Below are 12,711 nucleotides of genomic sequence, written 5' to 3'. Positions count from 1 at the left end.
CAGTACATGTGATTTGTTTCCTTGGTCCTTGTTGGCTTGCTACACTCAATATCTCTTTTTAGGTGGACCTGGACAGTGGTCTGTCAGAGATGGCAGTGGCCCAGCGCAGGTTGGTCCATGGCTGGAACGAGTTTGTCACTGATAACGTTGAGCCTGTGTGGAAGAAATACCTGGATCAGGTAGGGGCAGGACACCCTTCTCTGTGTTCACTAGAGGCACTAGCCAGGAAGGGCGGGCCAAGCAGTCATTCTTTAAATATTGACCCTGGGTACCCTTGGACAGGTCCCACCTGTGGTGTGGGATGAATGAGTTTCAGGATAAATAGTCCTGTCATTTTGGATGCTCTGAGCCTCCAGGAGGAACTCTACAAAGTGACTAAAGATATAGGTAGCCATGACCTTGACTAGCACTGACAGGCACTAGGGACACTTGTCACAGACCAGGTGCCATGTCAAATGGTAAGTAAATAAGTAGTGTTACCTTATTTTATCACCCCCCTAAAGCAAAGGGAGAGAGTGTGGTAGAGAAGCAGGAAGTCTTTGCTTGGCAAAGACTTTGCATGACACATAGCTTTGCCAGAGAAAGCAAAGAGAGACACGGATGCCCTGGCAAACAGGCATTTCAGAAGATCAAGGAAGAAACAATTGAGTAGACGTGTGCCTCAAGAGATCATAAAAGTGAAGTTACTGTCGGCGTCAGGCTGGGGAAACAGCTCAGTCAGTCGAGTGTTTTTGATGAATAATGAGCACAAGGACCTGAGTTTTGCTTCTAGAATCTACTTTTGAAAAACTGAGTTTGGTGGTGTGCAATCGAAATCCCAGTTCCAGGGAAGTGGAGACAGGTGGATCCAGCCAGCGTAGCCTACTTGGTGAGTTCCAGACTAGTAAAAGGCACATCCCAAAAAGTAAGGTGGACAAACCCAAGAACAAACCAAGGTTACACCCTGGCTACACACACACACACACACACACACACACACACACACACACACACACACACTTCCCTGTACATTTCAAGTTTACCTGCTCATCTTGGGTGCAGGAGCCCAAAGTCACCCAGAAGTAGGCTGTGATGCAGCCCGCCCCTGAGCACCCACCAATCTCAGCCGCTGAGCTTGGTGGTGGCCTGGTGCTGATAGGTGTGCTACAAGTCAAATGTCTAGCTGGCATTAGGAAAAGAGGAATGGCCATGGCTGCTAGTTCTGATCTAGAAGTCTGGTCTAGAAGTTTGCTCCCTGACTAGGCAGAGATCTCTGGCACCAGAGCCATCCAGGTAGACAGTTAATTTACCTCTCTTTCTCACTCCAAGCCAGACATTCTCTCTTCCTGTTTGTAGACTCCTGGGCTGCCCTCTGATTGGTTCTATTTTTAAAGCTTTCTTGATTGATTGGTTCAAAGACCAATCACACAGTTCAGGTAGCATCCCCATCTCTCCTTCTGGCCTTCACTCTGATCATCACTCAGTTCTCAGTGCCCTGCATTGGCCATTTAGCACCATTGTTCAGGCAGTGGAGGGTCCTGGAAGTTAAGGCCTAAGGATGGAGATTTAGACAAGCAGAGATCAGACAGCTCTGTCCCATTGGCTTTCTGCTAGGTGTCTGCCCTGTCTTCGTTTCTTCTGGGATCCTCCTCCAAGCTCTGTCCTAAGTTTCTTGGAGACTTTGCTTGTACACTAAAGGCTTCCTGCCCCCCTGACAGTGGGGAGCCCTCCAGTGACCAGTGGGCTGGCTCTGCTTTGGATGGCAGGTCCCCTTAAACAGCTCCTGAGGGTCTGTGGAACATGGTGGGGTCTGGAGAAGAAACATTTGTACCCTGTGGCATTGCTCTTAGGGAGGAGGCTTCAGCCTTCTGGATGAATCTATCTGTACTTTGAAGTAGGTCTTGGGCTTTGAGGGAAGCGGGTCCCTTCTCCTCACCAGGAAACTCCACCCCATGTGTCTCAGACCCAAGTGCTAGAGATTGCAAACATCCCACTGTGTGGTAGGATTCTCTCCAGAAGAACCACCCATTCCTATCCCTTCCCATCTCTCCTCTCTGCAGCCCTGGCAAGGAGGATGAGAAACTTCCTGTTAGAAGAGGCCATCCCTGGAGCTGCATAGTCACTGTTTATCCCTTACTCCATTACCAAATATCACTGTATCAGCCTGGGTCCATGGCCAGTGGGGACTTATTGAGCCCTGGGAAGGATGCTCTCATTACCAGGAGCAACTAGGCATGGAGATTCAGACATGAAATCCCAGCACTCAGAGGCTGAGTTCTGGGTTAGCCTGTGCTACATATTGAGATGCTGACCCAGAAAATTAAAATAGCCAGGCATGTTGTGTATGCCTGTGACCCCAGCACTTGCAACATGAAAAGAACCAAGAGTTCAAACCCATCCTTGACCATGTAACCAGTGTGAGATGCCCCTATCTCACAAACCAAACTGAAAGAAAGAGAGGGGAGGGAGTGTGAGGGATAGAGAGAGGAGAGGAGAAAAAGGAAGACAGCATGCCTGCACCCTGGAAAACAGAGGCTGGGAGAAGTCAGAGATGGCTCCAGGTTGTATGTGAGTCAGTGGCGGGGACAGGCAGGAAAAACCAGATTTCCAAGTTCACCATACCATACCACTAGACCCTGTGCTGGGTCATGAACAAACTGCTGCATCCAGGGCAGACAGGGTCTGTGACATCTGAACTGTCATCTCCCAACTGTCAAGTAGAGGTAGGTTGGTAGAGTCAAAGGCAAACCATAACCCCAAACAAAATGTATTTGTGCCTCCTGATGTTGAAGAGTTGAGACTTCTGCTAGAGTCAACTCTGGGCTGCTACCAGCAGAGCTACCCCAACCTACTGGGTAAGGGTGGGGTTCATCCCTTCACATGTTACACAGGGCTGTGGGAACCCATGTTCTGAGCCATATTTCCTCTTGCACCTTGGCCATTGGGAAGCTCAGAGGTGGAGATATGCTTGTTGACCCTTCAGGGTTCTCCCTGGTCTCCTTGGCTCTGCTCTTTGACACTGTTTTCTGTTTGTACTTCTTTTCGATTCTCTGTAACATGAACCACCTTGATGTTAGGGGTGACAGACAGCGGCAATCAGAAGTTCTTGAAGAAATCTCTGGGACATCTGACCCTATGTGGCACATGTACACGTGTGGGGACTAGAGGTCAACCTATGAGGAGCATCCCTAGAGTCACCACAGATTTTTACAAGAGCAGAGTAATCGTGGCCCACGGGGTTGGGGGTCTGTTGTGGCAAGAGAGGGGCGCTTAGTGATGGTAGCCAGGATGGACATCCACCATGTATTTCAAGGAAACCCTTGAGGGATGAGGTGTGGCCAGGCAAGAAAAAGAACTCAGAGTCAGGGCCAGGCCTGAATGGAGCAGTGTCAGGAGCAGTCCAGAAGGCTGTCAACAGAGGGCTCCCTACAGAAGAGGAATACCAGTAGAGCAGTCCCTCTTCCCAAGCCCTTAGCCACTGTAGGGAAGATGTAAGCCCAGCCCGACATGAAGGTCTGAGCTGCCCACCAGCTGCAGGTAGGAGCCTTCACTGGCCTTTGTGAAATAAGACCTGCCCTGTTGTTCATCTTCCAGTTCAGGAACCCCCTGATCCTGCTGCTGCTGGGCTCCGCTGTGGTGAGTGTCCTCACCAAGGAGTATGAGGACGCCATCAGCATCGCCCTGGTGAGTGACTGACAGCTGCAATCTCTGAACAGGGATGCCCAGGGCTGGCTGTGGCTCTGCAGCCAGTTGTTTTTCAAAACGTATTATGGTTTGTGTATGTGTGTGTGTGCATGTGGGAACACATGTGTGCACACAATCAGAGGCTAGAATCAACCTCAGCTGTCATCTCTCAGGACCCATTCATCTTGTTTCTGGACACAGAACTTACCACTTAGGCAGGCTTGGCTGGCCAGTAAACCCCGGGACCCACCTGTCTCTCTTCCCCAGCACTGGGGCTGCTGGCTTTTTACTTGGATTCTGGGGCTCAAACTAAGGGCTTCATACTCACAAGGCAAGCATGCTGCTAACTGAGCCCTCTCCCTAGCCCTGTGGCCACTTGGCACACAAGAAAAAGGGGTGGGAGTTTACTGTGAACAACGAAAGAAAGGACAGATTAAAAACAAGCAAATCCACCACTTGCCCCTCTGTCAGCACTGAGGGAGCTTTGTGGCATAAGCAGCCCCAATATGAAGGGGTCTGATTGGGGGAAGACTGCTTTACCACCATCTCCCCTCCCTATGGGATCTGAGTGTGTTATAAAATGCAGCCACTCCCTATTAGTTGCTTTTCTCTCTGCTGCAATCAAATACCAAAAGGAGGCCTTATTTTGGCTCAGGCTTTGAGAGGGGTCAGTTCAGCAGGTGGTGAAGGCTGTGAGAGCAGTGCATGGCTGTGGCTGCAGAGGAGCGAGTTAGCCTGCTCACATCTAGGCAGATCAAGAAGCAGGACCGCAATATAAACCTCCATTCTCCCCTAGCCACCCACTCCCTTCGGCTAGGCCCCCACCTGCCAAAAGTTTCACAGCTTCCCAGAACAGCACCACTATCTGGGGATCAAGTATTTAAGCCCATGAGCCTTTAAGAGGTGTCTCACATCCAAGCCACAATACCCTTAACCACCATTACCTAGAGGAGACTTCACCTTTTAATTTTTCCTCATTTGAGTGAGATATACATTAAAACTGATCATTTTAGTCATGTGTGATGGTGCATGCCTTTAATATCAGAACTCTAGGCAGAGATAGTCAGATCTCTGTGAGTCTGAGGCAAACCTGGTCTACACAGCAAGTTCCAGGACAGCCTGGGCTACATAGAGACTGCTCAAAAGAAAAAATTGATGGTTTTAAAGTGAATTCAGTGAGATTTTGCACATTCATTTAATCACTTCTGTCCAGTTCAAAAGCACCTTCATTTCCCCCAAAAGGAACGCCATGGCATTGACAGACATTTGTACCCCACCCCATCCCAACGCCCCACCCCTGTGCAGCCCTGATGGCCTCCACTCCTCACATCTCTCTGGGTTTAATCACTCCTGTGTCTGACCCTGCAGATGATTTGGACAGCTCTCAGTACACTTGTTTATATCCACAGCCCGTCCCACATGTGGAGGTCAGCATTTTCTGCTTTTCTCTGGACACTGAGTGCAGAGCCACACCTGCAGGTAGAGGAGAGGCCCCGAGCTGCAGGGAGAAAAGCAGCAGGCTATAAGGGAACAACACATCTGTGTCACATGATGTCATGATGATGATAGTGTGTCTGCAAAGAAATCCAGAAGGGCTCCCCTGTGTGGGAGCCCTGGGGAGTGGGATGTGATGGTTTTTCTGGTACTGGGCAGGGGACACTTGGCTGCTTGCTGAGTTTCAAGAACTAGCAATGTATGCTGTCCTGTTAGTGCTGTACCTCACACATGCAGGACAAGTGCCCTGCCCCTAAGCCACACTCCCAGAATGCATTGGGGATCCCAGGCAGGGACTCTAGCCCTGGGTGATCCCCCCCCCCACACACACACGTGCAGTCCTCTTTTTATAGGTTGAGACATGGTCTTCTAAGTTGTTCAGGGAGGCTTCCTGCCTCAGCCTCCTGAGCAGCTTGAATCACCGACCTGCACCTCTGGGCTTGGAGTGCAGTGCGCTTTCAGAGCTCCTGTGCTCTGGTGGCTGGCTCTGGCCTCTCTGACACTGGAAGTCAATGCTCACATCCTCCCTTCCTGGCACCCTGTCTTCCAGGCCGTGCTCATCGTGGTGACAGTTGGCTTCATCCAGGTGTGTACATCCTGAGATCCCATCTGTGTGGGATAACTGGGACATGAAGGGCACTGGCCTTGTCGGGGTCCCCACCTTTGAACAGCACATCTCATGTGCTTCCTGCCAGGAATACAGGTCGGAGAAATCTCTGGAAGAGCTGACCAAGCTGGTGCCTCCAGAGTGCAACTGGTAAGTGAGGGCTTCCATGAGCCTGTGATCTACGGCAGAAGCTGATGGATGCACTAATGAACTTGACCAGTGCTTGGCAGGCTCTGTCTTCTCGATGGTGTGACATGAGGAGGGGTGTTGCGGTGATAGGGGAGGGACAAGGGGACAGCCTTGCTATGACACTGGAAGAAAAGTCGACACTGGAGGAGGAGCCATGTAGCAGCAGGAGTGTGTCTGATGCTCTTGGCTACAAAGAATGGAAAAGTTAATTACATAGGATGCAAGGAAACGACATTGTGTCTCAGAGAGGGATGGGGGGAGGTGTGGTTGGCATGGTGCCATGGGCTTGCCCTTGCCTCCTTACTTTGCCAATTTTGGGTTGTTGGCATTGCACTCTGATTGGCTTCACTTGTGGTGCCAATGTGGCTGCCACAGCTCCAGACATCATAGACACAAAACTGTGAAAGTCCCACTGAAAAGACTGTGTGTCTTTTCAGAGGAAAGAAAACTGTTGTTGAGAGTTCCAACCAGCAGCATCTCATGTCTCATAAGCTGGAGCTCTGTGATGTGTTAGTGTGTAAGTCTGTCACAGGCGAGGATGGACCACTCTGGTGATTATGCCACATGTTTATAGCTAAATATGTACCTGTAGGGAATAGTGGAGGCCTAAGCAAAATCGTGTCCCCTGCCAGGATAAAGGGGATACCTACCCTCACTGCCAAGGTCTATAATGACCCTAAGACCACAAAGTGGGTATGTTTAAGACCCCAGTGGAACCAGGAATAGCAGCAGGTCAGGCAGCAGATTGTGGGGTTGCCTCCAAGAGCATGAGAAAGCGCTGGAGTGTTTGGAGGAATGAGGGAAGTTGTCCTAGCTCTCCCTGGTTGATGGCCAGCTGAACAAGAGGCCAGAGGGACTAGGAAAGGGGGCATTGCAGTAGGAACCTGGTGGCCAGACAGCCACTGATTATCCCAGGGCAGGTGGCTGTGCACTGAGAAGGGCCAGGCTTCCCAGGAATGGAAGTTGCCCAACCCTCCCCCCACCATGATGTCCTTCCTTCCTGGCTTCCAAGCCAGGGTGGTATGCCCTCTCAAAGTGTGTTTTCCCAAATGTCATTCAGAGGCCATAAAGCAGCTGGCCTCCAGCAGTAGAGGCTTCCGGAGGCTATAGCCTCATTTCTCAGGTGAGACTCAGGGTTTCTCAGTAGCCATATGTCTTCCCAAAGTATTTTGAGATACAAAAGTTTAAAAAATAGAACTATAAAATCTCAAGTTTGCTTGCAATAGAAACCCCAAGTTGTTCTCTAAATCCACTTGTCAAAGGGAATGAAATGGGGTTCACCATTCTGCCTCCTCTCCCACACAGCCTGAGGGATGGCAAGCTTCATCACATGCTCGCACGAGACTTGGTTCCAGGAGACATCGTGTCCCTATCTATAGGAGACCGGATCCCAGCTGACATCCGACTCACTGAGGTGAGCTACATGTAACAGCTGGTCCTGATGAGCAGGCAGAAAGAGTGTTGGCATAAGACCCACCCCCAAAGTCATCTAAGTGGCTTATCTTCTAAGCACAGAGATGCTCCTGGCTATGTGCCTTCCATTTCTATAGTTTGTTACTCCCGGTCAACTGTGCTCCAAAAATATTAGTAATTTTCTCCACGAGAGAGAGAGAGAGAGAGAGAGAGAGAGAGAGAGGACATTTATTATAATCTGTTCTGATAGTCAGACATCCTCTGGGGAACTGGGAACATGGCCCCATGGCTGAGGGGGACAGCCAGCACAGGCCTAACACATCTTGGTCATGTGGAGCTTTGTACATATGTTTGATTTCATGTGTGTTCATGTGAGAGTGGAGGCTGGAGGCCCACCTCGGGTGTCATTTCTCTGGTACTGTCTATCTTGGTTTTTGAGATGGAAAGTAGCCTCAACTGGCTGAGCAGTTAGCCCCAGAACCTATTTCCATCTCCCTAGCTCTTAGGTTATCACCACACCCTGATGCCACAGTCACCGCCTCCTCTTCCTCTTCTTCCTCGTCCTCCTCTTCATCTTTTCTTTTTTCTCCTCCCTGCATAGGTCTGGGACTCAAATCAGCACTTTACCAGCTAAACTATCTCCCAGCCCTGCTTATGTGGTTTATAGAGCAGATCACAATCGCAAAATCATCCAGAGCAGGACTGGGGGAGGCTATCGGCTGCTTCATTGCAAGGAGGGAAACTGAGGCAGAGAGTCATCAAGTGCAGCCAGGACCTGATTTGGTGACTTCAGTGGGACTGGCTCCTCTCACACCCTAAGGGTTCAGAGTTGAACCATACCTGGGATTCTATGAGATGATGCTATATTCTGGAGAAAGGACTGGGTGACAGAATCACCCCAATGACAAATTCTTCCAAGAACAGTCAAGTACTGTTTGGACTCTTAGTAAGCAGGTGACTGAGGGGTTTATTCACAGAGTCCTGAGGATGCTGCACAACCAGTCAGGAACTGTATTTAGGGGAGGCAAAGAGGCAGAGCTGTGAGACCCGCTGCATATAAGCCTGGCTTTGAACTCAACACCTGAGATTCTAACTGTGTAACCCAGAGCTCTTTACTTACCCTAGTTTCCTTATAATGTAACACAGGAGGTAATAACAGCCTGGGGCAGTTAGAAGAGTTAAATAGCTTTATGGATACAGAACTGTGAGAACACTGACCAGCTCATAAGGAACTCTGTGTGTGAGGGGCAAGGGAACCTTGTAGTTTAGGTCCTGGTTCTGTGTCTCATTACATAACTGGCATTTGTCCAGCCTGCACAGAGTTACAGTGTGGATGGGAAATCCATGACCTATAAAGGCCCAGATACTGGCAGGGGAATTTATGTTTCTGAAGCCCTGACTAAACCACAGACCTTTAAGTACCTTCCCTTAGTGCTCCCGGCTCTTGGAGTCTCATGTTCATTTCAGTAACACTCTGTGCATGTTGCGAGTGCAAGAGTGTCACCATCATGCCACATACATCTCCCTGCTGGCATTTTGCAACTCCCCGGGACAATCAGTGGCTTTGTTTATTATCATCAGAAAAATTTTATCGCTGATTAAGCTCCAAGACTCAGGAGTGGCCAGCTCTGACCACTGAGTTCCGGGAACAGGAGGTTCACAAGCCTGAGAACAGGACCCACAATAGCCTGTGCATGCACGGCTGCATGGGGTCATAAAGCCTTACCTTCTGTTCCCCTGAGTGGGAACAAAGGCAGAAGTTCTTGGCTGTTCTTTCCGGTGGAGTCGACAGTGAAGACAATTGAATGGAGTTGTCAGACATCCAAGGAAATCCTAGCACTGCGGATCAGCATGCAGAGGAGTGGAAAGAACAGGAACACATATGTGGCCTGGAAAGGGATGGAGCCTCCATGGGCCCCGGCCTCCAGCACAGCCACCTTGGTCATGCTGGGGCTATGTGGATTATGTCCCCATTTCTACCTCAGATCCACTGCCGTCTCCCCACCCCCACCCCCTGCTTCATATCCCCACAACTATCTGTTCCCTCCTTATTTGGATGCTTTATCCAGGGCTCCTGGGAAGAGACCAGTGTGTATCTATGACCACATACTGCAAATTTTAGTCTAGGCCATCAGAGCCATGTTCCCAGTGGTGGCCCACCAGACTTGGCACCCTAGTAATGTTACAGCCATCTTGGCTTAGTCAGCACACTCGGTGACGTCGGCTCAAATTGAAGTTGTCACATTTGTCAGAGTGTCTTCCCAGCATTAACACATGTGGCTGAGTTTGTACATAAGGAGCCTGTTGACACTGTGGGAATCCCTCTTGTCACCACCTGGTGACCTACATGGCTATACAGCCCCCCGAGGTGGCACTCAGGGTGGCATTACACCTGAGGCTCCAATCTGCTGTCCTTACCTCCCTCTTCTATGACTGTTCTTCTAATGACCCTTCTGCCAATCAGGGACCAGCAGCTGTTGTAACAAGACTGAGTCCAAATATAGGCAGACCATGCTTCTTCCCAGCTCTAGAGACTAGTAGAGGTGTCAGTCCACGCTCCTTCCAACCCTTAGCCCCTCTCTGATCACTTGTCCTTCCCAAGGATCTTGGGATGATGCCATTGCCCCTACTCTCTGGAATCAATATAATCGCCCCATTTCAGAACGCCTTTCACTCCTGCCAAGTTGCCTCTGCTAAACTGGGTGGTGCATCTGCATGTTCTGAAGATAGGGATACAGGTGTCTTGGCAGGGTCCACACCCAAAGACCTTCTTTGAGCTCTTCTTTCCATACCAGAGCCTCGTGCATGCTAAACCCACACATACCACACTGAGTTACATCTCCTGCCTTTGCTTTGCTTTTGAGACAGGTTTCACTAAGTTGTCCAGGCTAGCTTTGAACTTTTGGTCCTCTTGTCTCAGCCTCCAAGTTCTGAATGACAGACTGGTCCTGCCAGGCCCAGCTGGTCTAAGGTGTCTATGTGCAGGGCACTATGGCTGAGTACCAAGGATACTACAGAGAGCAGCCCTGCCCCTGAACTTGGGTTTAGAGCCCAGAGCAACAGGCCTGAGCCTGTCCTTGCAGGTAGCTGTTCAGTGGCTGTTGGGAGAGTATGATGGAATTTCCTGGGCTCCTTGGAGACAACTACTTTGGGGATAGCTTTGAGGTCAAATGGACAGGAATTATCTGTCTGGGGCAGAAAAGGGCTCAAGTTACAAGTCAGGTCTGACCTCCACACAGGCCTGTCTTCACACTGGGACCCTGTCTGCTGCTGGGACTGTGTCTGTGTGTCCCCTTCCTTCCCACCCCCATAGACTTGGCCCTTCCCATCTTGAGATCTCAGCTCAGGTCTATCTTTCCTCCCAGTCTCCTCCAGTGGCTTTTCTCCCTGTCCTGTAATGACTTTAGCTGCTGAGCCCTCTCACTGGCCCTGTCCCACCCCATTAACAACTCACAGAGGGAATTGAATCACAGCACACACAGAGGGGAGGCACTCATTCCATATAGAGCAGAGCTTTTGTTTATCATGCCAGAAGCAGTGGTGGAAGGTGCTGGGTGAAAGCACCTGGGTTCTTGGACAGAAAAAGACACATTCCAATAAGCAGCTGAGCCATATTTTCCAGTGAATCTGACATTGCAAATAGCATTAAAGTGTGAGACTTGCGTGTCTTCCCGGAGGGGCCCAGAGCTCTTGGCTTTTTTGATTTTATGATTCTGAATCTGGGTTTCCAAGGATCCTTCCCTACTTGACATCTTATAGGGCTTTTGGTATTGTTACAAGCTTGGAAGCTCTGAAGGGCAAGAGGGGAATCTCAAGAGTTTCACTTTTGACCCTAGGTCACAGACCTCCTGGTGGATGAATCCAGCTTCACAGGGGAAGTGGAGCCATGCAGCAAAACAGACAGCCCATTGGTGGGCAGTGGCGATCTCAGCACCCTGAGCAATGTGGTCTTCATGGGGACACTGGTACAATACGGGAAGGGAAAGGTAAGCAGAGCCCCTGGGGGCCTGGAGCCCTGGGATCCTGGCTGTGCAGCTCCCAGCCCTGTGTTACTTCCTCTCTCCTCTACACAGGGAGTTGTGATTGGAACTGGGGAGCAGTCTCAGTTCGGAGAAGTATTCAAGATGATGCAGGCGGAAGAGGTGAGGGCAGCAGGCCATGAGTGGCCACTGTTTGCATCAGGGTTGTTCTAAGCCAGAGTCAGCCCTGTTCATCTACAGAAAGTCAGAGGCCACTTGAGATAGGAGCATGCTTTTCGTTTTTAATTTTAAAACTTAGCATGCGTGTTGGTGAGATTGCTCAAGGGTAAGGGCACTGGCTGCCAAGCCTGATGACTTGACTTTGATCCCACACATGGGAAAGAGAAAACAACTCCCAAAAGTTGTCCCCAGAACTCCATGTGTGCCACCCCCAAATAACAAATAAGTAAATGTACCATGTTTATCAAATATATATGCATGTGTGTCCCACATAGTCATCACTCAGAACAGTCAAAAAAAATGGGGCCCTAAAATACCATTGTCCTTCCTGCCCCCCCCCCACCTGCAGACACCTAAAACCCCACTGCAGAAGAGCATGGACAAGCTGGGCAAGCAGCTGACCATCTTTTCCTTTGGCATCATTGGTGAGTTGAGTCGTTTCCTGCTGGGTTCTGGTGAGTAGGACTGTGCTGGTGAAATTTCAGGAGCTCCATATTGGGCACCATACATGCCTGGGGAAACAAGGTCCCTTCTTTGGGTTCTTGGTCTCATTAATAAAGGAATTTTAAAATGAACTTGGAAGGGAGCTTGAAGACATTTTTATTAGAGTTTGAGAGAAAATAATAGGGCATTTTCCAGGGGGAAGGCTGGGCAGGGGAGACAGAAATCCATGCCTTTCTAGAGTTAGACCAGAATGTACTGCCATGGAGGTCAGCAGGCAGCCTTATGAAAAAAAGAGGCAAGGTCAGGAGTGGCTTCAGAGTAAGAGCTGGAAAGCCCAAAGCACCAGAGAAAATGTTTCAGCTTTGGCTAGTGCGCCCCCCTTCTTTCCCCCTCCCCCACTCTCCACCTCCCTACCCCCCATCCCCGTCCCCTGATGAGGGCAAAAGACATAGAAAAGCATAAAAAGGCAGAACTCAGGAATGAATTGCCTGGTGAGCCCTGTGAAGGATTGCAGCAGCAAGGCACCTAGGGAGGAAGAGTACAAGGAAAATACTTTGTATCCTTAAGGGGATAATTATCCCTCCCACCTCCTTAGAATGACTTAAGGTAAATCACCCTCCCTAGGAGTGGTCTCTAACTGGTGATTGACAGACCCAGCTGGACTACCTCTTAGCGGGGAAGACAATAGCCTACAATGTTCTC

The 12,711-nt window shown here is 49.9% G+C and overlaps 1 protein-coding gene across 1 annotated transcript in view; it reads left to right on the top strand.

The window, feature by feature from the left end:
* Atp2c2 (ATPase secretory pathway Ca2+ transporting 2) overlaps window positions 1-12,711 on the top strand; it is a 54,407-nt gene that overhangs the window by 20,612 nt on the left and 21,084 nt on the right. Inside the window, exons 3-10 of the mRNA XM_051201404.1 lie at window positions 63-179; window positions 3,574-3,663; window positions 5,708-5,743; window positions 5,853-5,914; window positions 7,259-7,367; window positions 11,203-11,352; window positions 11,440-11,508; window positions 11,915-11,990. Coding sequence (XP_051057361.1) covers window positions 63-179; window positions 3,574-3,663; window positions 5,708-5,743; window positions 5,853-5,914; window positions 7,259-7,367; window positions 11,203-11,352; window positions 11,440-11,508; window positions 11,915-11,990 — 709 coding nt within the window. The remainder of the gene's footprint in view (window positions 1-62; window positions 180-3,573; window positions 3,664-5,707; window positions 5,744-5,852; window positions 5,915-7,258; window positions 7,368-11,202; window positions 11,353-11,439; window positions 11,509-11,914; window positions 11,991-12,711) is intronic.

Source organism: Phodopus roborovskii, unplaced genomic scaffold (genome assembly GCF_943737965.1).
Source record: "Phodopus roborovskii unplaced genomic scaffold, PHOROB, whole genome shotgun sequence".
In the NCBI taxonomy this organism is placed as follows: domain Eukaryota; kingdom Metazoa; phylum Chordata; class Mammalia; order Rodentia; family Cricetidae; genus Phodopus; species Phodopus roborovskii.
This window is presented reverse-complemented; position numbering and strand designations above follow the sequence as displayed.